Here is a 25,676-nt window from a genome sequence, read left to right on the forward strand (position 1 = left end):
CGCTGAAATGTATAACTTTTGATAAATTGACGGTCATCTTGGAATTAGTATTTTGTGGTCTATATTTAGCTTCTTCACGGATGTAGTTTTGAAATTTTTAAATATTTGTGGGAAGACAGAAAAAACTATATATTTCTATTGTCTTTCCACGCTCCATTTTATATTTGACCTCCTTATGTTAAGATGAAACGAGAAAAGTTTATTTTAGTAAAATGAATTAATTTTTGTTTGTGTTATGTATTGCAATAAATATTAAAATTAAGGTTAGTAGGTGCTGTTAACATATAATAAAATTTAATTGTTTTGTTCTCCATGATTATACATGTATATGTATATATATAACAACACGCTCCAGAAACAGGAATATATCTTCACATTGCATAAGCGTAATGTTAATTGGTGGGAAAAATAATTCCCATGAAAGTGTTAATGGCAGCTTCAATGCTATATGTCTTTAATATGTATTTGAATTATGATACAATCTGTCGATAACGACTTGTATCGAACGTTTTATTGATACACGTCATTGATACATTGATTAGTTAGACATATTCATTAGCAGAATGACATTATAATAAAAGGCGGCAAAGATCCAAAAACATTCACATCAATCGATCGTAATTGAGCGATTATAATCAAATATATTTCAAAATTTTGAATTTAGGACATTGCACATTCTTTTGGCATCGTATTCTGGTAAACATGCGTTCGCGTTAAATCATCTTTAATTCTGGGGTTTTTTTATATTAAAACCTGCACAGCAGAATTTTGCTGTATATTTTCAATGAGTCAAAGGCAAGGTATTACTCTTGAAAATATGTAATCGGAAATACATTGTAAAAAATACATTGTAAACATTTTCTCATATGAAGTAAATAAATATCCTATGACATTGTTAAGTCACAAAATATAAAAGAGGTATAGGAAAAGATTATATCATTAATAGTGCTTAGTACATTTATTACCAGATGGCGTGACATTTTTCATAGCGTCTTTTTTAGCTTTTGATTTCCAAATATAGATCATTAGTTTATTTATGGTAAAGTATTATATTTGGTAGAGTTAAAATACATTGCAACAGGAGCATTCTGTTTCTCGGAGAAAGAACAATGCTTTCGTTATTAGCAAAGCATAGTATTAGTTATATAATACATACATATATGAGAATGTTCTTTACATACAGAAAATGGTTTAGTATATGGCCATATTCGGCACATGAATTGTACGCGAATTCTTGGAATTAAGATTACAAAGGATCTTAGTTAATAGTTGAACAATTTATTTAACATATGTAACATTTATTTTAATAAGATGCAATTTAATGTACTAATTGTTTTTCTGTATGCTATTCATAAATTATATATTTAATATATACATATACATTCAATATAATTTTACTTTTATTAACTTTCATGTAGTCAAATATATGTATATAAATGTAATAAATGTATGTATATATTATATATATAGCGTATCGCACTTTAGCATTTTAAATAAACCATTATATTTTTAAACGGAGGGGACCATAACATAACAATAACATATATTACTGTGACTGTCTTCTGAATTGATAGGCTCAGAAATTAATTGGGGTAGTATACGTATTACTGTAGTATCAAAGGAAAGCGAAAGACTTCACTTCCTGAAAATGGTGCTAGCCTTGATGAAAGGAAATGTGAAGAGAGAAGAAACATTTTGTCCGTATGGCTTTAGCTGAGAGCATCGTGCAATGAAAGCAGCTTTCGTATTGGTGGTTGCTTACATGCGTACAATAAGGACCGGTCGCGATAACATACTCTTGTATAGGTTGCTCCAAAATTATCGACACATGTGTTTCATTGTTTAGTACAGTTTAGAAGAGTCGAACAGAAGCACTTACGCTTAAAAAGTTGACCAATTTATAATTGAAAATTTCTGTGTGTACGGAAGCTCAGCAAGTTTGAATAGTGTGTTTCCAAATTTGCGATAATATAATATAGTATGGGGATTATAGTAACACATATAGGGTTCATGAGGAGCGCACGAAAGCATCTTAATAAATTAAATTACCTAATTTAGAATTGGAAAATTTCCTGTGACAGAAATAGAGTACATACATAGTATAATGTTTCAAAGCTATAATATTATTTCATTGAAAGATATAATTTTTATGAAAATTATTTATATGTCATTATTAATATAAATCTTATTTATAGATAACGTTTTGTTGTACCAACATATTTTGTCCTAACATCACCTTTGCTTCGACAAAGAGACTTTTAATGTTTTAGGAAAATCTTTAACATGAAATTGAAAATTTCAATTGAAATTTTATCATAGTTTCCTGGAAATTAAGAGATTTTTTGATGATAGAGAAAATACAATTATATGGAGAATGATTGAACGAAAAAATAGAGTAAAGAACGAAACAATGTTGAAGAGTTATGCAATTAATTGGAATCAATATTTTCAGCATATGTATAGCCTTCGTCAAATATTTGTAATCAGCATCAGCGTTCTAAATGTGTAATTTGATTCTACTGGCCTGCGCCGATTTTTTTGCAACCTGTTGCACTAATGATCGCGGAGGAATTTTGTGAAACTTGTTAAGTCTTGCGTGAATGGAAGGACGCCATAGAACGTATTGAGAGATATGCATATATATATATATATATGTTTTCTACGGTTAGGTTAGGCCGTTACTGAAAGTAGATAGAGATGTAAAAGATAAGTTATATTAGATTTGTTTTGTTTTAGAGCATTAAGAATCAATTTTTTGTTTAGTACATATTACATGCTTTCAATTTGTTTTAGGTCAAACGAATTTTCCTTCAATATGTTTCTATTTGATTGAAATTAGAAAATTCTAAATGCAATTTAAGATGAGCAATAGATGATTAAATGGAGAATCAATTAATTTCATCTAGCGAATAATTTAATTTGTCGAATCGTTAATTCCTTTACTCGTGACTCGCCTTCTGTTAGTTGCAAAATTTATTGTAGTACCAGATACGATATGACGTATTTGATAAACGCATACTAGATTTTCTTGACTGCGCTTGAAATTCAAAATAACAGGAAATTTTATATTCTGAAGATACTAACTGGGTTTAACTGATTCAGCGTGGATCGTGTAGTATCATGTTCCGATAATTTAGCAAATGAGATCACAATGTAAAATAAATGAAACAGAAGACATGAAGCTCGAGTATAGAGAAAAATTCTATTTTTAAATATTTCAAACGAAATCAAGATTATTTCGAATAATTTGTCTATAGACCGATCCCTTTGTTTAGAAAACGATCCCTAGCATAATTTTAATATTTAAAAATAATTATCCTTCAAAAATCGATTAATTATAAATATCGTTAGTATTTAATACAGAAACTCGATCTTGTTTATCTTAAGAAAACAAAAGAAAAAAAGCGAAATGAATATTATTCTACAAAAATCATAAAATTGAATATATGATTTGCGAAGTGAATAACTTTTATTGTTTGGTAAAAACAATATCGAAATATAATACGATAAAAATTGTTTCTTGTTCCGAGTTAAATTAATAGAAGTAATTAATAGAAATCTCAAAATTACTTTCATTTTATTTTATTTTAATTAGATTGTAAGTTTTGCGTCTTTTATCGTAGCAATGGTAGTTGAGACGGGTTTGATGAACGATAATGAAGGTTATTGAAGGCCAAAGAAGGTCATAAAGCCTTCTGGTAACAAAAGGTTACTTCAATTAATGAAATTTATTAATTAAGACGCATTAATTAGATTAATCATCAGAGGAATTAAATATTTACGTTATGATTATGCAGATAATATTGTTAATAGATAAAGTGATTGATGCATACTATGTCTTAACCAAAAGTTTTAACCAAAAGATATTTTTACACTTTTAAAATCATGACTTTTAAAATCATGTACTATTAATTAATTTATCAAATACATTTATATAAGTACTTTTACTTATAGTTATTTATATTGATCTTTTTTCTACTTCGTTTATAATTTGTAAGGATGATATTTCATGAAATTGTTCTATATTATTAAATTATGCAGTCTAGAACGTTGTTTACAAAATTAATTAGTAATACAATAAATAAATCCTGGCATAATTTTGGAACTTTAGGATTACCCCTTGAATGAATCAAATTTAAAAAGGGAAAAAGAGATCGTGGGAAATAAAATCATTTGATTAATATATCTTATACCGAAGGAAAAGAATACTATTTTCTTCATAATAATAAATCTATTAATCCAATCTGACAGAAACATACGCATCAATTTATCAGAACTATATCTTTCTCTCCCTTGTCCTTTTTGCATATTAATCCTCCTTGAGTCATAAATAATTCCGCCTCTTTGTCCCGTTCAATTATTTGTTTTTCACGTTCGAGCCTCCTTCTAGTACGGTTCCTCGAACAATGAGTTTTTGTTCAGAGACACATCGTTGTGGTCATTGTTCGAGGATAATCGCAAAAGCAAAGGTGACTCTCTTCGTTTATCGATAAAAGAATGCATGAGAAAGAATAAAAGGTCCAAGGACAGACGGACGCGACGATTTTGATGGAATACCAAAGTCCCAGTTCGATTCTTTTTGTGGATTGTTCCTCTTGTGCTTTCGTCTACTTTCGGTCGTATTTTATTGGAAGATCAGCGTTCCTGTCGTTCAAACTTATTGTGGAACTTCATTAGTCTTTTACTAAGTATTTCGCAGATGAAAGTACAGAAGATTATTGGTATTTGAGATTTAAAATTAGAATCTTAGATAGATTTGTATAGGATGAATGTTTGTTTCGAAGATTTATGAAGGTTTGTGATGATTTATAAATATCGAAGAGAATATGGTCAAGATTACGTGACAGAAGTTATATAAATCACGGATTCGTAAAACTTGATGGGATGTATTGTAATAGATAATTGCGTGTACCGTGGTTAGTGGAAATTAATATATAGATATAATATAGCTATCGGCTTTGGTGGCTTTCGTGATGATTGAAGTGTAATTAGTAACTTGGGTTTGTGGTTTAGCAAGTGCGTAAATATTCTTCTTTGAATCTTTTACTATAACGATTTACCTCGTTTCTGTAGTAAAAATTATTAAGTTGTTCGTTCTTATTATAATAATATGTAATTTAAATTTAGAGCCTTAAGCTTTTTAAATTTTCATTTTTAGGATCTAAGTTCTTAGGAACTTTGGTTCTGCGATGTTTTCTAGCCCTTAGATTTTCACGTTTTAAGTTCCTTTTAGAGTGAGAGTTCTAGATCTCAATTTTTAAATTTTTTATTCTAACCCTTAGATTTTAAAGCCTTAGTTCTAGATTCTACCTTTTCGGTTCCATATTTCACTGTTTCGACCCTATATCCTGAATATTAGGTTCCAAATCTTTAATTTTACATTTAGGTTTCAAAATTTAGGATTTTTAAATCGTAGATTCCACTTTTTAAGATTCATCTCCTCTGCCTTATAAAGCAAACAACTAGATTTCTTTATTAGGCCTACATTTGTAAATTGTAGTTCCCAAGCTTTAAATTCTAAATAAGCCATAGCTTTTAAAAGTTCTATGTTCTAGATTCTCTGTTCTACATTTTGCTTTTCACATATCAGCTTTCAGATTCTAGGTTTTAGATTTTAAGACTTAAAACCTATAATTGTTATGTCCCAGTTTTTAAATTTTAGATTTTATGTTTCCAGGCTTAAAATCTAGGTTCTGAGTTTTAAATTTCGAATTTTACATCTTTCGAGAGCCGTAGGTTTTTTTATTCTAAATCGTTTTCAACATCAAAATTTATGCAGATATAACACGCTACTACTAGTCACAAACACTTTTTATCCAGGGTTAATCAATGGGTATTATTAAACATATGTTCGTCCTATGCGCAAAGCGAATATCTGGGTCGTGTAGCGAACATTTTGCGTTCCATATACACTGTATAGTTGCAGCGAAAACATTTCAAAGTTCGTGCAATACAAGGTTCCTCTGTGTTCTTCAAGCATAACACTTAATAAAACTCCTCCATGACATTCTTTATTCTTCATTCCTTAAATAAATTCTCAACCTCTCTCCAATTTCAATAAAGTCATCCTTGAAATAATCTGTCGTCAAATTCCATTTACAATGTAATAGTACAAAATACATTTATAATGTTTGTTAATAAAATGGAAAAAATTATTCACGAAAAACTTTTGGCAAGTTAAAAATTATTTCATACTTTTCACGGAAAATTTTTCTTATTCTTGTAAAAAAATATTCAAAATGTTTGTGACATCTTTTAACGAGATAAGAAATATCGTTTAATGAAAAAAGCTTTAACAACTTAAAAGTTATTTCATAACTTTTTTAACGAATTACGTTTGTGATAAGATCTTTAGTAAACAAATTTTTTCTAATTAACGCTATACATCTTCTAAATGGAGAACATTCGATCGTTTTGTTCGCTGCAAGAATTCGCATAAACAAGGACAAGATCGTTTTCTTTGGCAAGATGCAGCATTTCTCGTGAGTTAGTAGTCGCGTGAACTGCAAAGATATAGTGAATGAATCGATACAGAACTGCGGCTGGCTGTTGCCGCAATTGATATGCTCCATAAAACACACAGTCGCAGCACTCGGTGGTCAAGGATTTTTGCTGTAGCAGTATGAAAAAAAAAATAAATTGTATCGGATATTGAATAAGAAAATGGAGGCATAATTAAAATAATCTTGCACCAGTAAATTGTTCTTACTCATTCAAATCCAACATACAAATTGAGAAAAAAATGTTTTCTTGTGTTTATTTTGCTCTCGTTGTATACATTAATCAATTTTTTTATGGAAATTAATTAATTGAGATAGAATGAAAAGATAAAGTTAGTAATTATCTGCATGATTAATGGTTTTCTTATTAACTTACTAATGAGGATGAAAATATAGATAGATTTATCAATTAGAATTTTTTATGGATGGTATTAAATTCATTTTGTTCTCTGGTGATAATATTATCAGAAATATTTTTGATATAATAATGGACATTTATAGCAGTTCTTCCTCCTACTATCTTCTATGTATCGCATTACATTTGTTTAAAAATATATCCTATTGCAACCGGGTTATTTTCACTTTTATTCATTTTATTCTAATGGGTATCATTGGCTCGTAGAAAATCTTCAATTTGGATTACGTTAATTTATCTTAATTTGCATTCTGCAGAATGCATTACGTAAAATTAAAGCACATTTCTACAGAATCCTAATATTCTAATCCTTTGCAGCGTATACAATTAGCAGAAGCATCTGCATCCCAAGAATGCATCTCACAATGGGTTCACCATTGAAAAATGCAGAGTTCATAATCTTCACTATTCTTTTCCGCTTTCAAAACACGATTAATAGCTACGATAAATATAAAAATCTACGCTTGAAACTCTCATAAGCAATTGAGGAAAGAAAATACAAGAGTTTTATTAATTTACTATTCTTTAAAAACCTTACTACCATATCACTATCATTTAAAAACGTATTCGAGGTGCATGCCCATTTGGAATGGAAATCAAAACTCGCACACCGGATAATCACCAAGTGAGCTGCACGATTTTTCTTACATAATCGGACCACGAGGAGGTAGATAGAAGTGAAAGCCCACACTGACTATACAACTGGACAGGGCAGGTATATCATTTTTTCTCCATTTCGATAGTGTCGTTCCTTTGTTAGATAATCGGCGAACGAATTACGTGCACGCGAAAAGTAGCAGGTTCGTAAACGTTGCCTGTCTCAGTACTATGACACGCTTATGTCATGCAGAACTTCTGACCCCTGCGGCAATGTAAAATTATAAAATAGTCCGTAAGTGGAAGTTTAAGCGGCAATCTCTTGACTTATCGCTGGTCTTCTTTTGAACACTACGGTACTCTATTGTTTGAAAATGAGATTGGAATTTTGACGACACTTTGTGTAACGTTTTTACGTCTTTGGCAAAGAAGAGTTGTTGAAAAATTTCTTCTCTGATTAATAGATTGCGGGTTCTTATGCATATTTAGCATTTATTATAATGTTTGATAGGTAAAACAAATGACTGCTTGGATCCTATTCCTTTCTTTCCCATTAATTGCTTTATAAATGCTTAGTACTGTATTTATTAATCTAGTCTAATATAATTAATCTAATATATTCATTAATATCATAAAATCTAGAAAATTTCTTTATAAAAGCATGAATTTGCGCAAATAATCGCAGTCTAAGTATTTGGAAACCTACCGCAGGGAAGTTTTATGTTCGTATGTTATGTGTTATATGAAACATTTTGAAATTTTATTATATAACACTTGTAATGTATTCGTAAATAGAATCTACAAGTGTTCTAATATTTTTCTGAGCCTATGTACGCATTGATAAAACATTTTACAAATCTGTCTGTTAACGTGTCGTAAATTCGTGACTAGCCAGAATGTTGTGCGACTCGATTTTTATGAAGCATTTCCTGTACTTTAATGAGCAGCGTCGAGAGCTGACTTCCTCGTTTTCAGTTGCCAAACTCTATCAAATGTTTACTTCTATGTAATTCGAATAAAAAGAAAGAAAAGGAAAAAGAAAATATTGTATATACTATTATATAAATATCACTGGTTACTATTATTTATTATAGTTAACTTCTTTTTCAGTTTTCTTATATCTTCTATTAGATTATAGTTTACCACAGTTGTAATAATATATTATTACCATTAACAATTTTTTTTAGTCATTATTTCCATCGTTAGATTGTGGATGTTTATGTAAATTAAAAAAGTAACTCAATTGGTATCGTTGGATAGACAACCATATAGAAAATATAAATTAGTTTATGTTAGACTTTTGTTAGGTTACTTAATTACGTGGAATTTTCATCTATACTCTGTATTTTATGCGATTAATGTTATCGGTGAATGAGATACATAAAAGCGTTTATGAAATAATCGATAGAGGAAATTGAATTGAAAATAATTCTGTTGAGAAATATTAATAATGAATGTAGCAGTTATCTAATCTTTATTTTTATTTGTGGTAGACCCCAGTTATAAGCGGTGTGCTACGATATTTTTGTTATATCTCACCCACAGACACGGACAACCGTGATTAGATTAAGGATCCTGTGGTGTAAAAATCGTAGTTCATTGATCGAAGAAATTTATTTTTATTTTTGGACGTCATAATTATTCATTTCTACTTTCTATCTTTTTCTAATTTTTCCACATACATACGTACAATAATAATACAATCTTTTTGCTTTTTTTAGATGTAATTCTCATTTATTTGTTACTCGTTAGAAGATAACATTATACAAACACACACGCCTAAAATAAAATATCGTTGATATTTTACTCCTTCTTAATCAGTAATGTAAGTGTTTATTTCTTTAGTCACTTATTTATTTACCATTTAATTTGTTTGCAGTAGAAAGCCTTCCTCTCCTTGTAAGAAATGAATTAAATGCTGATAATTTACAAATCACCACTTTCTCTGTATCTTACGTAAAGTACAAGTTATAAGTTAAAGTACAAGTTTGATATGCAACTGATATTTAGTCAACTGATATAATAAAATCAGTAACTTGCAAAAATTCTTGCAAAAACACGAAATATGATTACTTTTTGTTCTAAAATAATCATAAAATATATTGTAAGATACATTTTGATTTAATCTAACATAAACAGAAGTTTCAAGTCTAAATTGTTAGAGCTAGTACACGTGTACTCAACAGACATTCAAAATCGAGAAAATGAATTTTAATTGCACCGAACTTAGTGCATGAAAAAATTCATTGCATGGTTAACAAAAACTTAAACATTAAAAAGAAAGAGTGTAATTGCATCTTTCCGGTCCACCGTTACGTGATTATCATACCATTCAACTTTTTTTCCTACAGTTTTTTTTCTATCAACCTCAAGATATGACTCGGCTCAATTGCGTAACGTACTCTGTATATCAAATTTACTCCATAATCATCAAGCCACGATGACAACATGCAAATTACTTCGCAGAAACAATTAAGTTTTCGATGAAGACAGAACTAAACGTTTCATCCATTTGTGGTTTTGTCTTTTGTTTTAAAACTGTGATCATTAGAAGAAACAACCGCGTTTATATGACGCTCGATGATGCACATCCCGCGTAGACAAATGATAACTCTGACGCGTTTTATCTGGAGCTCGCTACACATCCTGTGACTCACGTATATACCAGTCGTTACGGCCCTGAAACTCTTCTTTCGTTTCATTTTTATTCCTTTTTCTCTTTCTTTTCGCTTTTTTTGCCCGCCCTATAAACGAATTAACTCCCTTTTATGGTAGAAGGGTCGAACCCTCTTTTTCACGCGTTCTGCCCGCAGTTTGCCTGTACTGTTAGGCTCGTTACGGGTCCCGTTTCTGTACAGGCCGTGCTCGTTTTCATAGTTTAATGGGATTATTTGTACGTTCGATCGTGGGACGCGTCGGCGGACGCGACGACGTTCCTGGTAAATGATATTCAATTATCTTCTACTGGTTGGTCCTTTTTTTTAAATTTTATTTGGAAGTCGAAGTTACGAAAAGTATGTTTTAACAATTTAAAAGAAATTATTTAACCTTTGGTGATTATTTGAAATTCTCTTTTTCCTTTTTCTATCAGGAAAGAGGGACTTACTTTTTCATATAATAAAATATATATATATATATATATTTCCAGATTGTTGTCAATTACATTGTAACATATTTTATTGCATTATAAAGGTATAAAGAAATTTTAGTTGCTTAAAGATAGTGTGGAAAAGGTATCAGATATGAGAATTATTATCAAAGGATAATGTTAATGATAAAAGATAAAATTATACTGATAATCTTTGCACGCTATGATATTAGAGAAAATAATTATGAGTAATCGATTATAAGAGATTAGTTACAATTATTTATTTCGCTAATATATTAATATTTCTTAAATTAATTACGCTCTACTTAAATAGGCATAAAAAAGAAATCTATGTCATAATTTAAAGAATCACAATTAATTATTCCCTTCCTCTCTAATATATTAAAAAATACGGACTTTCTTTATGCAATATTAAGGTCTGGTTTAGTAGCCCAATGTTACAAAAGATTTACATGAAGTTTTGAATTAAATAATTTGATAACAGTAATTGGATTTGCTGTCGCGCAAGTTAATTATAAATACGACGTAATTGACGTGGAGAGTGTAACCATCACTCGGTGACCAACTTACTCTTAAATTGCGAAGTCTCTCCATTCACTGCTGAGAATTATACAATCTTCAGCTATGTTCCCGCGGATACAATGAATAATATCGTGTCAGTAAGTTCCTCGCTGTTCCTCGAAGCAAAAGTTTTCTCAGATTTCGTTAATACCAAGATTCCCTTAAAAAGATTTACAAGATCGTATTAACAGGCTGGAGTAATTAAAAGACTTGCGTTTCTAGACAGTTTAAGTGATGGACTACTTAAGCAAGGAAACACTGATTTCTAGAGTGCCTGATTTGCTAAACGATATACCTTAATCTAAATCTAAATATTCTGACTTATTACTGTTAAAAAGATTTCTATCTTTATCAATTCTGAAGCCATTAAGTTTCTAACTTTTCAATTCTGGAGACTTTAAATTTTCAATTTTTCAACGTTCAATTTATCTTGCATATTTATTTCAATCTTATATAAATTACTATTTCTGTATCCGCTTAGCAAGTAATTAAAAGAAAGTGAAACGTTGGCCCAGAAACGAATAAATATTTCTATACAATATCCTATCAATCTTAAATTAGCACTTTCACATATAAAAATGCGAAACTTTCATAACAATTTCCCACCATCATGTTGAGGAACAGCGTATAGGCAAAAATGTTCTTTATTAAATAATTCATCTCCTGACCTTGCTTCAGGCTGACTGATTAATTAATTGATTACGCAAATAGACGAGTCACGTCTGACTCGTATCTGTTTCTAGCAAAATGACATTATCGTAGCTTCTAACGAATAATTTCCATACATCGGTATTTGGAACATTTAAATCATATTAAAACTATATTTAGAAAAATCTATTGATTATGCAAAGATATCGACATACAATAATATAATGAGATTCAAGATCTTTATTACATTGAAATGTAACCAGGTATAAAAGTTAAACTTACTGTTTTACAAAGGATATCGTGTACGTGAGTGATCGAATACGTGACCAGGATAAGTTCCATGTATGAATACCTTTGCCAGATATATACTGATTATTTCTGTACGTAAAACAAATACCGATTCAAGTTTAATTCAAGCATAATTTACAAGTTGCTGAAACTTGCGTTACTTGCTGCGAAATAAGTTTCATTTGTTATAGTATTAAAGAAAAATCTTTAGAATCCTTCGCGCTTAAAAAATATTCATTCTTTATCTCTTACGGCTTTAAAATTGTCGGATTTCCAATTTTCGAAATTTCCGACTTCGAATTTTGGAGGGTTCAGATTCTCGTAATTCCAAAATGTCCAGTTTCCGAGTTTTGAGGCGTGCATATCTCCGAATTTTCAAAGTTTGTAATCTTCCAATTTCCAATTTTTCAACTTTTAAGCTTTCGAATATTGGAATCTTCCCATTTTTAAGTCTTCCAATTTTTCAACTTTAAAATTACAAATTGTCCCTGCAAGCATTCAACTTTCGAATTTTCCAATTCCGAGCCTTCCCGAGTTTCGAATCTATTTTTCAAAAGATAACAGAGATATTGGGTAGATTACTTATCGGTGCATACTACAGAACGATAGCTTCCAGGATCTGGCAATGGAAAAGTTTGGAATGTAAGAGCTTGCTCAATGCATCGTGCACACATGCGTACGTATAAGCATTCATTCAGGTGTTCGATGAACGCTCGTCGCATTCTTTCAATCGGCCCTTTCGATCGAAACTTCGGTATGCACTACGTTTCTACAGGTGCACGATGTGCATGTCAGGTTCCGGCGATCAATTAAGATACTTAAACGGCCTGTTCTGTTTTACTGCATAAATAAATGTGCCGTAGAGAAGCCGTTGAATTGATTCTTCCGGTGGTATCTATGTTCGTGCATGATATACGTTCGCAAGCGTTTATTGCGCCCATCCTTGACGTGTTTCGAACGTGTATGGACATTCAATGAATACACGAATTACATGGAACTTGCCTTTGGTTTGGTGAAAGTGGTTTTATAAAAATCTGAATAGCAGTGAGTCTGAAAAGAACCTCTTCGTTGTTTAAAAAATTGATTTATAAAATTGTTTCTGTGTAATTGTGATTATAATTGGTCGTTTGATGAATATAGAAACATATGGAAGTTATGTTGCGTGGAAAATGGTTCTATAAAAATTTTAATAGTAGTAGAATTGAAAAGAAGAAAAACGAAGCAAGCTAATGAAGTTTTAATTAAGCTGTCGTCTAGTAAAATCTTTACTATCTTGTACGCACATGCCCTTCAATTTTATAATTACAATAAAACAAAATGCTAGGATATTGTTTATCATATGTTCTGCATTGTGAACAAATTGAACAAGTTGTATCTATGAAATGTAATTTAATGGTGAGTTGTAAATGTAAAGAGAAGTCGACAGTATCCGAGAGACTAGTATAAGTGAGAGGATAAATTCCATCAACCGACTATTTCTATTGCATTTCATGTACTTGATACATGAGTAGCCAGCCTACGCGTCAAAGAGTCTGCACATGTTAAAAACGACAGGTTATTTTCTACTTGATACACATAAAAAGAGTAATCGATGAAAAATGCGGGCCTGTTTTCCGCTGCAAGAATTCTTGTGTTTGGCAGCCAAAGTTGAAGGATGATGGCTATTTCGGTTTCACTTCAGCCTCAGGGCTTTGTAAATTTAACTACGTTTCATTTTCAATGATTCCTGTTCTTACCATGAAAGAAAGTTTCATAGAATTTTTAGTATTTAGTATATATAATTTTTAGTAAACAAACTACAAATAATATTAACCTAATTGCGCAGAAGGGCTCCGGAAACTCTTCTTTATCGCGTATTCATTAAATGTTCAATTACTCATAAATTGTACTCTTCCTCGAACAGAAGCCTGCAACTAGTGAATGTGCTTACGTAGAATTATTCTCAATTTAATTCCCGGTAATAACTCCTGATGCACTCATGATACCGTTGTATCGTGTGAACGGAAACGTAGGAAACCCGACCCGTTTTCTTTCAGTCGTAACATACCTGCTTCTGAAATATTTGGACTCTTTTCCTCTCCCAACTTCTTCCCCTCGAGGAAAAAGGTTGCCTGTCATCCATGCGCCTGATTCTTATATGAGTTAACAGTCGACTATCTTATCATGCTTTGCATTGACCAAACAGGACACTTTCCCTTTTTTCGTAACTAAAATCATTGAAACAAACATATGAATCCTTATACTATAACTCCTTTGACTTGAGTTATAATTAGACTGTGGATTTTTGTATGTTAGATAGCATCATTTCTATGCGTAAGAAATTTGAAAGCGCAAAATAACACAGAATGCGCATACGTAACATCGAAAAATACATAAAATATCCAAAGCATGATGTTTTCTGTAATATTTGGTAGGATAAAACAATTTTCTACCAAGATAAACTTCTTTTAATTATGTTCTCAAGAATATGAATTTGCTTAAAAATTGCAATCTAATTATAGCAGTTACAATCCCTGATTTATATAGCAAATGCAGTTTCCAATAGAAACTAGACTAAAGCTAAGGGATACTTGGTGTATACTCCCCTTACTGGAGGATCTTTATCTTCTCAGGTTTCCGTCAACTGGTTTGACCAGACCTTCGAACATGTAAACTTTATGCTCGGTTTTCTGACCTCACTTGATCGTCGAGCCTACTACATATACGGAGCTTTACAGCGTTAATTCGTGCGTGTATATACCGGCTCGTTTGGTTTTTATTCGACTTGCACCATTAGAGTGGCCTCTGTAAGCACTGTTGGCTTGTTCCACGTTGCAGTACATGTACATTGTACGAGAGACTTGTCTGGCTCTGGATGATCATCACGCTTACCTCTAACTGGATCTTATGAAACGTTCCCATTGGCGTAGGTGTGTAGAATTGCCACATCTTCCTATAGTTAGATAGGATCTGCGTTCAATATATACATATAATGGATCTACTTTGTAATATCTTGTATTTGGTATTACTTTAATTACGAAATAATTTACTGAATTGTAGGCATAGAGTAATTTTTAATACGGAGTAGTTTACAAACTAATTCTTAGTGTAGAATTATTCTTAAAATTCAGAATAATTTACAGTGTATTTTTAGCATAGAATTATCTTTGATACATTTACAGAATAATTTTATATCAATTGTAAAGAGTTTATATTGTTATAATACAGAAAAATTGACAGAACAATTCGTAATGTAACAATAATTCTTAAATATTTGATGTTTTTAAAAAAATCGTTTTAAGGAACTTCAGAGTTTTTTTTATTATTTGTGGACAACTTTTAACGACGCTTTTAAGTATGGTTTCTAATGTAGGACTTTCAAAGATTAATGTATTCGCTGGTTTTCTCGCAGAACTATTTTTATTATATGGAAGAGCAAAGTTAGGTCTACATCGAAGAGCAAAACATGAGATCATTAAATGTTATACATTCATAGAAATGTAGAATTTTCCAATCACAAAGTTTTAATCGATAACTAAGATAAGGAGATAACTCTGAGGTTTTAATACCACAAATTAGATTGTCAAAGATACTTTACGACATATAAACATATATATAAACGTATTCGATAATACATAATATCCAACGGCATATAAGCAAAGTATATAGGTATAAATAAAAGTGAAAATACAAGCTGGGGTTGAGGAACAAAAGAAATCAAATACTACTGTGAAAAGACAGAGAGAGTAAGAGAAAGATATACTGATACTTGATTATTCAATTATCGACGTGATACAACGCTATACACGGTAGAGAAGAAAAAAATAAGATAAATATAGAAAGTAACGTGATCTCAGATATGGTAATCACTATGGCGCGCATGTAATCGATTGTATCATTGGAATCTGTATATATTTAGAAATTTTACTTGAAAATGTATCTTCCCTGAGAAAGCGTCTATGTTGTAATATTTTTAGTACGAGCTAGTAAAGTATCTCAGAACTGACATGCTATTGTTAAATGAATTCCATAGCTTCCATTGAGTTGGTTAGCTGGAGTGACATTAATGGAACACTCGGAAAATCATGAGTGGAATACACGAAACTATATTGATAACTATAGCGATTTAGTGGTATATAAAATTGAAACTGAAAACCACACGAATCAATAACGATTATTTCACACTTTTTTTCAAACAATAGAGATGTTTTAAAAGTAGAAGGGTACACGATATGATTGCGTCGAAAATGACCTAAATGACGTAAAAACTATGATTAATATAGATGTTCTATTCAATGAAAATCAAACGATTAAATATTTAAATAATTCTACCGTTTAAAATTATTCTTCCAGGCAAATTATAAACGAGTTAGTAAAAACGACAACGATTAACGATCAACGTACAGCTGTTGGCAACGTAGAATAAAAAACCGTTCGTTGCCATTCAGCAGAATCTTTGTGAATCACTTCTGTCACGTTGAGCTCACGTTTTTTCAGTGACTGCCGACTTTGTGATTCATGTGTAAGCATATGTAAACCGTAGATCGAATGATTCGCGACCGGAAGTGACGAAGTGTCAATCGAGCGAGAAGATTGCCTTCAGGGAACATAGATTTATATAGATATATTTTTTTTTATTTAATTAGATAGATATATATACATATATAATTATTCCATACAATTTATCTATGTGGATATTATATAAATTGTTATATTTATAAATTTATCACGTTTATGTGTAGTATATCTGAACGACTAAAAGGGTCAAATTATTGAATCAGCTGTGTAAAGATAAGTCTAAATATTTACAGACTTTCGTATTGCTTTGAAATGTTCATCATTTGTGTACATAATTATGTACATAAATAAGCGATTAGTACATATTATCGATTCGTCATCCCTTATAAATGTAATCATAGTTTGGGAGATACGCAGAGATAATAATATCAATTTAAATACCTCGTAAATTGTTAATCATTGATTTTGGAGTTTCAGTTTCTCGAATTGAAGCACATGCAAATTTTTATTAGATTTGCAGATCTGTTTAGTGTCATATATTACATTCTTTTAGGGGTTCTATATGTAGAATAGAAATGGTACAAATATATTAATTACTAACAAGGGAGAGAGAGAGCTTTAATAATTGCTTGTTCTTATCTTGGCTCCATGGAAGGTGACTGTAATTAATATTGGAGAACCATATACAAACAATAGGCCCGGACGTTGAGATAAAGAACTTCTATTTTAATGTGTACTGTATAAAGTACAATAACATTGACTTGCTATAAAAAGTTTCTTCATATAGTTCTGGCCGGGATTTTAGATTTTTACATGCCCATCTTTCAGTCAATCCTTTTGTACTGACACAAAGATTTCAAGAGACTGTCGCATCGTAATCAGTTTTGTACTATCGGGAATAGTAAATGAATCCAGTGACTCAGATATGATAATAAGCATGGTCACTATCATAAGCGAGATAAAAGTTTGTTTTCGTTAGCCTCACGATGATTGAATTTATCAAAATTGATATTCGTGTGTTCGTGCTTAAGTGATAAAATTCGATTAGTTAACTCTCTTTTTTACGACATACAATATGATAAAATATGCTATACAATTAATCTATTAAATTGCTCGCTAATTGCCTTAATGTAACATTTTAATCAATTTACATTTTTTTTACTATTACGATCATAAAAGTAATTGCAGCATTCACGTAACGCAATTGGCACAAACGAAATTTATTTTCAAAATATTAAATTACAAAGTTAGGTTTGACAATTGTTGAAATACATTTCAAAGAAATATAAGGAAAATTTTCTTCCGTAATTACTTCCTACATCCGGTGTCTTGTTTCTTTACTCGCGTAATTCCTTTTATGCTACGTAAAATTCGATCGATATGTGTGGAATGCAAATAGCCAAGAAGAAAAAACACCTTGTCCTTCAGGAGCGATTCAATGCTATTTGATTTCGATAAAGAGCCTGGCACGATGTACTCATGCCTTTGACCCATCCAAAGCAGAAATATAAAATATGAGCCGACCTTTTTGTTCAAATTATTATCAAATAAAATAATTTCGTCTGCGTTTGATGATACCTCTATAGTATATCCTTAGCTTATAATTATTTGCCTCTGAATTTACCTCTATGTATAGTTGGGTATTGCTATTCTGTAAATGTCGACAAATAATAGATGACAGACATTTCATACTCTACTGTATAATTTTTATTTTTCCGAGTGTACGCTATTGCTGTAAGCGTGGTTGGCGTTAAACTTTCTATTCGACAAATCGAAGACGACAATACGGAAGTTGTAATCAGTCTTCAAGCGGCCGTACGCAATTTTTTCCAAGCTCCGTGTGACTCAACGTGCAATACGAACAATGGGCTTGTCATCCATTCAGCAGCATTCGTGTCGTACTCAATAATTCTACTACTTGACAATTTTTAGAAAGTTTCCGTAAAAAACGTAAATAAGCGTTTCTCTTTCGGAAGTCTTTAAATACAAATTTCCAGTGATGTACATACATATTGATATTTCTCGTAGTATTTTCAGTATTCGATGGAGAATTATGAAAGAAATTTTGTCTATCATTAGTAGATTACGGATGTTTATACATTTTTAGAAAGTTTAGAAGATTTAAAAAAATACACACATCTAAAACATTTTAAATATAATATCTGTATACGTACAAAAGATATGAATCTGCAATGAGCATCTTACTACTATAATACCGTTATTATTTACATTGCATTAAAAACTGCAACTGAATTATATTATTGCTCGTGTAAAATATATTTTTCGAGATCTATGTTATGTAAAACATGGGTGATGACAAACACGCTAAGTGCCTCATAATGTAGTAACCAGGTGCTAGGTGAAGTGGCACTTATAGCCCTGCATGAAAATCTCTATCACTCACAAATGTAAATTCCGTTATCGATCGATCTTTGGATCCTCCTAATAAGAGAAAGCGGAAGAAATATCTTATTGGACGAACAGATCCCTTTACGGAGTCATTTCCGTAGTTGATAAATATGCAATTTGTCGCAAGTCGTGACTGGTACGTGGAATTAAAATGGATAAATTGCGATATGTAACTCAGGGTACAGAGTCTAAAGTCACGAAGAATTTCTCTGAATATTTACGTGACAAACGAGTCTTAAAATCATTTTTTTATCTCTTGTCATTTTCAATACTTTTTCACTTCTTCAAAGAATGAATAATGTTCGCAACCGATTAGTTTAATACCAGACAGCTGTAACGTTATTGCTCTCAGTACTTCAGGCAAAAATTTCATTACGTTCGCTATTTCTGTTTCCTTCTGTTTCATATGATTTGACAAAGTGGTATTTAATAGAATTTTTGATTAATAATATGTTTGTCAAAAATGTGTTTTATTAAAAGTACGTTTGTATTTCCAGACTCAAAAACATGTTGACTATCTGGAATGCTTGAAAATCGTCCGAAGGGAGGAAGGAATATAATACTCAAAAACATTGAGGAATATTAAAGCAATGTGATATACGCGCGAATCTGTAGACATAACTGCATACTATATCAAATATCATAAGTCAGGATGGCTTTATCCATCTATTTGTTAGCTGTTATTACAGTTATGGGAACGGTGTACGGTTTGGAAGGGCCAAACATATGTACCAGGCAAGAAACGTAAGTGGATTAGATTTATTCAAGATTTATGAAAGTGCAATGGTTAACAATATTACATAAAATGATAAACGATTATCTACTTAACTTATTTTCTCAAATCGTTATCAGAAGATGGTGCTCTTTATTCGAGAAGATATTTAGCAAAACAATGGATTTCTAATAAATATTCAAGAAAGCAAGTTCACATATATTTAACAAATTTTAGAATTCTAAAGAAGGCCATAAAAGTAAATTCCTACGCATCTTTTTAAGTTTTCCAATTTCTAAAATAAACATAAACATAATTAATATTTTGTATCACTAGTTTATTAATTTATTAAGAAGTTTTCCTCTTAAATTAATTGAGAAGTCTAAATTAAAATTTAATTTAATTTATTGAGAAGTCTATTAAATAAAGTTTTTCAAAAGCAAAATTATAATAGATTTAGAAGATCAGTTTTATTTTAATTATCAACCTTCCGATGCTACCTATTCTGTTTTCACCACTCAGTGCTTGTTTTTAACACTTGGTTGATGTTAGGTATACGATAACAGTGAGGATATCGGAGCAGAAACCTTATACTGTACGAGAGAACACTTGGTGCTTTAGTTTTCCTCCAAGGTGCTCCAAATATAGGGTGGTATTCAAGACGATATTCAAGGAACAGGTGAATAGAATATTATTAAATATGTGAAAAGTACTAATTAATTAAGAGAAAAGTTTTCGAAAAATTAACGTTTTAACGTTGTTCGATTAGGAAATAACAAAACAGAGACCAGTAGAAGAATGTTGCAAAGGCTACACAAAGACCAATGATGACAATCGTTGCATTCCAATCTGTTCCAAGGACTGTGTTCATGGCACTTGCATTGCACCAGACGTCTGCAAGTGTGAGTCAGGATATGGGGGTCCGTTATGCGATTATAGTAAGCATTAGATTTTGTTATTTATCTAACATATTCCTTAAAATCATCGAAATACTCAAACCAGACATCTTCAGAAAATACTTTCACCTTGTCTTTTATTCTTGGTACAGTATTCAGTTTTCATTGCCTAGAAATTAGTTATAGAACTGTTTGTGAAAGAATAAAAGTTCTCATTTCGTTAATTAATTAATTATTCATTCATTAATCTATTTTTGTTACTTTAAATACTGAGTACCATTCAGGATACTTTCTTAAAATCAATCAGTCAAATCAAAATTAAAACGATTTAAGTAATTATTTCTTTTACTTACTCATAGTAAATATAAGCATATTTGTAACTTAACAGAGTGTCCACCTGGAAAATGGGGCAAGTCTTGCGAAATGGATTGCATGTGCCAGAACGGAGCCACTTGTGACCCATTCGACGGCAAATGCTTGTGTAACAGAGGCTGGACCGGTAAATACTGTAGCCAAGAATGTCCTCCTGATCGATATGGTCAAGATTGTGGTGAAGAGTGCCGTTGCAGAAACGGTGGAAGCTGTCACCACATTTCTGGCGAGTGCCATTGTGCTCCTGGTTACACAGGGCCCCTGTTAGTTGATTTATCTATTTTATTATTGAAATTGTATAAAATATTAGAACACAATTTTGAAATCACTTTAATAATTCTTTTTTAGTTGCGACGATTTCTGTCCGCCGGGAAAACACGGCGATGAATGCAAATCAGAATGCAAGTGTCAGAATGGTGGTTCCTGCAATCCTACAACTGGCGAATGTTATTGTACACCTGGATGGACTGTAAATATTAATTGATATTTTACGAGATTTTATTGTAATCGTGTCGATGCGTGATCTAAAATAGATTTCATTTTAAAATAGGGTTCAGTCTGTGCGAACCGGTGTCCGGAAGGTTTCTGGGGTAAAAACTGTTCTCAAGAGTGTGATTGTTACAATGGTGCTGGATGCCATCATATCACTGGGGAATGTGAATGTAAACCCGGTTATTATGATGAAAAGGTGACTACTCTTTCAGAAATACTTAATTATTCTTATTAATTATTGATATTTTAATATATATGTTACTTAATGTGTTAAATACAAATAACAAATAATTTTGAAGATAAAAATCTTTTGCAGTGTTTAAAAATTTGCACGGAAGGAACGTTCGGTTTAAATTGTACAAGCAACTGTAGCTGTGAAAATGGTGCAATTTGTTCACCGATTGATGGAACTTGCACTTGCAGTTCCGGTTGGATGGGTGAGAAATGCAATAAGCGTGTTTGTCAGAATGAATTCTGGGGACCCAACTGTACAAAAGTATGTAATAATACAGATAATGCGATATTCACTTTTCTACGATGTTTTTTTAATATTATAAAATAAATACTATATTTATAAACGTTGCCAGGTTTGCGAGTGTGAGAATGACAATACAGAAATGTGTCATCCATGGATTGGAAAGTGTATTTGTAAACCAGGATGGGATGGCGATACTTGTACCAGACCTTGTCCGTTTTATATGTACGGGAAAGGCTGTCAAAATCGTTGTAATTGCAAGAACAACGCGCAGTGTTCACCCATAAATGGAACTTGCATTTGTGCACCAGGATACAGAGGTGAGGACTGTAGTGAAGTATGTCCTGACAACACTTATGGCGAAAATTGTGCACAAAAATGTGTCTGCAAAAATGGTGCCACTTGTTTACCCGAGAATGGCCGATGCAACTGTACAGCAGGTAATAAGTTACACTATTACGAGCACAAAAATTAATCAATTAATACGAATTAATATACAAAAATTGAATAATTCTTAATTAAAAGTAAAAGATGTAATTTATCACTTAATCATGCGTGAGTAATTAAAAAACAATCAAAGGAAGTATCTTTAAAATGATAAGCATTTTGTAATTGTATGATTTAGTATTTTTGTATCTTCATTTTACGTTGTTTGCTTCAAGTTAATTCATTCTTTAATTGTATGGTCGTGTGAATTGCATGAGCAATTACTAACTGTAGTTTTTAATAGTATGCCATTTTCGCAAATTTGTGGATTTTTGTTTTAAATATATAATTGTAGAGTTATTATTTGAAATTAATTTATCAAAATAATAGTAAGGTAAGTAGATCGTATTTAGTGAGAATTATTCAGTTTAGATATTTTCTTTAGAATGTTTTTTTTGTTTCTTATGTTACATTCAATTTTGTTCCTGCATGTATCGTTATTACATTTTGTTAGGATGGGTTGGTGTTTCTTGTGATCGTCCCTGCGACGACAAGTCTTTTGGCAAGGACTGCGAGGACAAATGCAAATGCTTTAATAATGCTGCCTGCAATCCACAAAATGGTAAGGGGGCTGGTTGCAACGATTTCTTTTAGTTCTAGAGAAAGTTAATGCTTCAAATCATTAACAAAAAAACGCATTAATTTGTATAGATCCATGATTAGATGGTTTCTTTTATTTCTCGATGATTGTATTTCCATATTTTTTTATTCTTATGTAATTTAATTTCATACATTTTGAGACTCACGTTTCTTAATTCTTTGTTTCCATTTTCATTTCGTTGCACTTGCACCAAAACACGTTACCTTTTTTAAACACCTGCAGGCACATGCACGTGTGCAGCTGGCTTCACCGGCGAATTTTGCCAAGATCATTGTGAAAAAGGATTTTTCGGGCTGGGATGTACTCAGGTCTGCGATTGTCACAAGGAAAATAGTCTAGGCTGTGATCCTGCCACGGGTCGTTGCATCTGTAAGCCAGAATGGCGAGGTTTGTTTCTTCTTTTAATTCGTCGATCAATCGCCATACATTTGAAAACTATAACAATTACCCTTTCCTTGTGGTACCATTTTAATATCTTCCTTACATCATTATTCATATTTACCATATAATGTACAAAACAGAAATTTTGAATTACTAAGTAGGTTTCCTGTCTATTCCTTTAATGTACCACGTATTTTAACGTAGAATTTTTTAAAAGAAATTGAAATTACTGAGAAAGACTGGGAAACTAGTTGTTTAATGGCGACTTGGTCTTCGATAAAATTTTCATTTTTAATGACATAAAACAGGAATCCGTTGTGAAACCAAGTGTCCAGAAGGCCTTTATGGTGATGACTGTCATTCACAATGTGAGTGTATGAACAATAGTTCATGTGATCCAGAAACAGGCACTTGCATTTGTGCCAGAGGTTGGGAAGGAATTGATTGTTCTCAACCCTGTAAAGAAGGGTGGTATGGTGTGCGTTGCAAGGAAAAGTGTCCAGAAAAAATGCAAGGTAAAAACAACAATTTTATGTGGAGATAAAATAAATCAAGCTTTCGCAGTTCTGGTAGAAAATAACTATTGTTAACATTTGTAGTCAGTAGTATCTAGTACATTTTTATACTTTAGATTATGTGGTATTGTATCATATGTATATAAAAATTTATTAATTCAAGTAGTACTTCAGCATGTTCATGATACGCACGAAAATAACAAACTAATGCTTTGATCATTGATGTGAAAAATATAGTCACTTTTATTTTTATACCCTTACTCAAACACTTCAATAAAAGTGGTAAGTTGCCAATTCATTTAACTTTTATTGTAACACTCTTCACACAAACTAAAATAAGGTACTAATAAATAAAGCTAAAACTATTTATTCGAAATAATAATCGTATAATTTATTTTTTAGGAAACATGACATGTGATCATGTCTCTGGTGAATATGTTTGCCGACCTGGATACTTAGGATTAACATGTGAGCATCCTTGTCCACCTAATCGTTATGGATTAAATTGTGCTAGTCATTGCCGCTGTAAAAACGGTGGCGAGTGTCATCACGTTACAGGTAAAAATTTTACTTACCGCTTTCATAATTCATTCGAATCTAGAATTTTATTACAAAATAATATTTACAAATTCATAAGTTTTTTAGTCCTAATAGCTCTATTTTTCAAGATATTGCACCATCAGTTATATTAGATACATAATGTAGGGTTCATACTAGATGTTATATGAAACGAATTAATGGCTTCTTTTACCATTTTAGGCGTGTGTCAATGTCGACCTGGTTGGCAAGGCGAATTCTGCCAAACACCCTGTTCAGATGGGACATATGGCATGAACTGTAGTCAACATTGTACATGCCAGCACGGAGGAAAATGCAGATCTAATGATGGTCATTGCCGTTGTGCACCTGGTTGGACTGGCACCAAATGTACTGAGAGTACGTGAAAAAAAAATTATACAAATAATATCGAGAGAGGCTAACAAAATATATATAACATAAATGTTTTTCGTATTCGTAAATCTAGTCTGCCCAGAAGGGTATTATGGCGATCACTGTATGGAACCGTGCGACTGTAAAAATGATTTCTATATTTGTCATCCTGTTGAAGGTTGTGTCTGCAGACATGGATACACAGGTATATTATTTCAAATCTGTCAGTATCAATATATCTTAACTAATACTGGAATATATTCCCTTTTAGGTCCAAATTGTGATGAAGAATTATTTTCACGTAACATTCAAGAGAGGGATGGAACCGGCTATGGCACTATAGTAGCAGGATTTTTATTTGCTGCAATTGTTGTTATTGCAATGACATTCGCAGGATGGGTATATCATCGGCGCAGAGTAGCAGATTTGAAGAACGAAATTGCGCAAGTGCAATATATCGCTGAACCTGCTTCTCCTCCAGGTATTTATTTCAAATAAATCTATTATTTATAGTGGATTATAAAATACTTATAGTCAACAATGATATCTTTTGTATAGAGCAAACTCAGTTTGATAACCCCGTGTATGCCTATCAAGGCTCTTCGAAATTCGATGATGGAACAGCTACTTTATTGAATAACTTCCAATTCAGAAATAATCTTGGAACAAGCAAGAAGATAAATAATGAGAAAGCTAAACTTGGAATGAACAGTTGTACGGATGATGAGGATGATTGTAAAGGTATTGTTGGCAATAGCATAGTACACCAAATTGTAATTTCTGTAAAATGAT

The 25,676-nt window shown here is 31.6% G+C and overlaps 1 protein-coding gene and 1 long non-coding RNA gene across 8 annotated transcripts in view; one reads left to right on the plus strand and one right to left on the minus strand.

The window, feature by feature from the left end:
- Positions 1-25,676, plus strand: part of LOC100649004 (protein draper) — a 28,581-nt gene that overhangs the window by 784 nt on the left and 2,121 nt on the right. Inside the window, exons 1-17 of one of the 4 annotated variants that reach the window (XM_012317401.3) lie at positions 19,423-19,446; positions 19,522-19,768; positions 20,289-20,415; positions 20,506-20,674; positions 21,021-21,267; positions 21,353-21,473; positions 21,555-21,692; positions 21,813-21,992; positions 22,084-22,411; positions 22,912-23,019; positions 23,281-23,445; positions 23,748-23,954; positions 24,357-24,512; positions 24,714-24,890; positions 24,979-25,089; positions 25,156-25,365; positions 25,443-25,625. In XM_012317401.3, coding sequence (XP_012172791.1) covers positions 19,677-19,768; positions 20,289-20,415; positions 20,506-20,674; positions 21,021-21,267; positions 21,353-21,473; positions 21,555-21,692; positions 21,813-21,992; positions 22,084-22,411; positions 22,912-23,019; positions 23,281-23,445; positions 23,748-23,954; positions 24,357-24,512; positions 24,714-24,890; positions 24,979-25,089; positions 25,156-25,365; positions 25,443-25,625 — 2,719 coding nt within the window. In that variant the 5' untranslated portion in view covers positions 19,423-19,446; positions 19,522-19,676. Of the gene's footprint in view, positions 1-19,422; positions 19,447-19,521; positions 19,769-20,288; positions 20,416-20,505; positions 20,675-21,020; positions 21,268-21,352; positions 21,474-21,554; positions 21,693-21,812; positions 21,993-22,083; positions 22,412-22,911; positions 23,020-23,280; positions 23,446-23,747; positions 23,955-24,356; positions 24,513-24,713; positions 24,891-24,978; positions 25,090-25,155; positions 25,366-25,442; positions 25,626-25,676 lie in introns of those variants that run through there. The other 3 variants (XM_012317400.3, XM_048412372.1, XM_048412373.1) reach the window with 3 other exon arrangements.
- Positions 9,140-17,214, minus strand: LOC125386377. 4 transcript variants are annotated; one of them, XR_007226454.1, is made up of 5 exons: positions 16,430-17,214; positions 14,166-15,050; positions 13,932-14,031; positions 11,192-13,844; positions 9,140-10,448 (listed from the first exon to the last, which is right to left on the minus strand). It is a non-coding gene; the product is annotated as an uncharacterized LOC125386377 (long non-coding RNA). The 4 variants fall into 4 exon arrangements; XR_007226452.1 differs by lacking the exon at positions 9,140-10,448 and having other exon boundaries at positions 10,707-13,844; positions 14,166-14,325; positions 14,709-15,050; positions 16,430-16,605; XR_007226451.1 differs by lacking the exon at positions 9,140-10,448 and having other exon boundaries at positions 10,706-13,844; positions 16,430-16,615.

This window comes from Bombus terrestris, chromosome 15 (genome assembly GCF_910591885.1).
Source record: "Bombus terrestris chromosome 15, iyBomTerr1.2, whole genome shotgun sequence".
Lineage (NCBI taxonomy): Eukaryota > Metazoa > Arthropoda > Insecta > Hymenoptera > Apidae > Bombus > Bombus terrestris.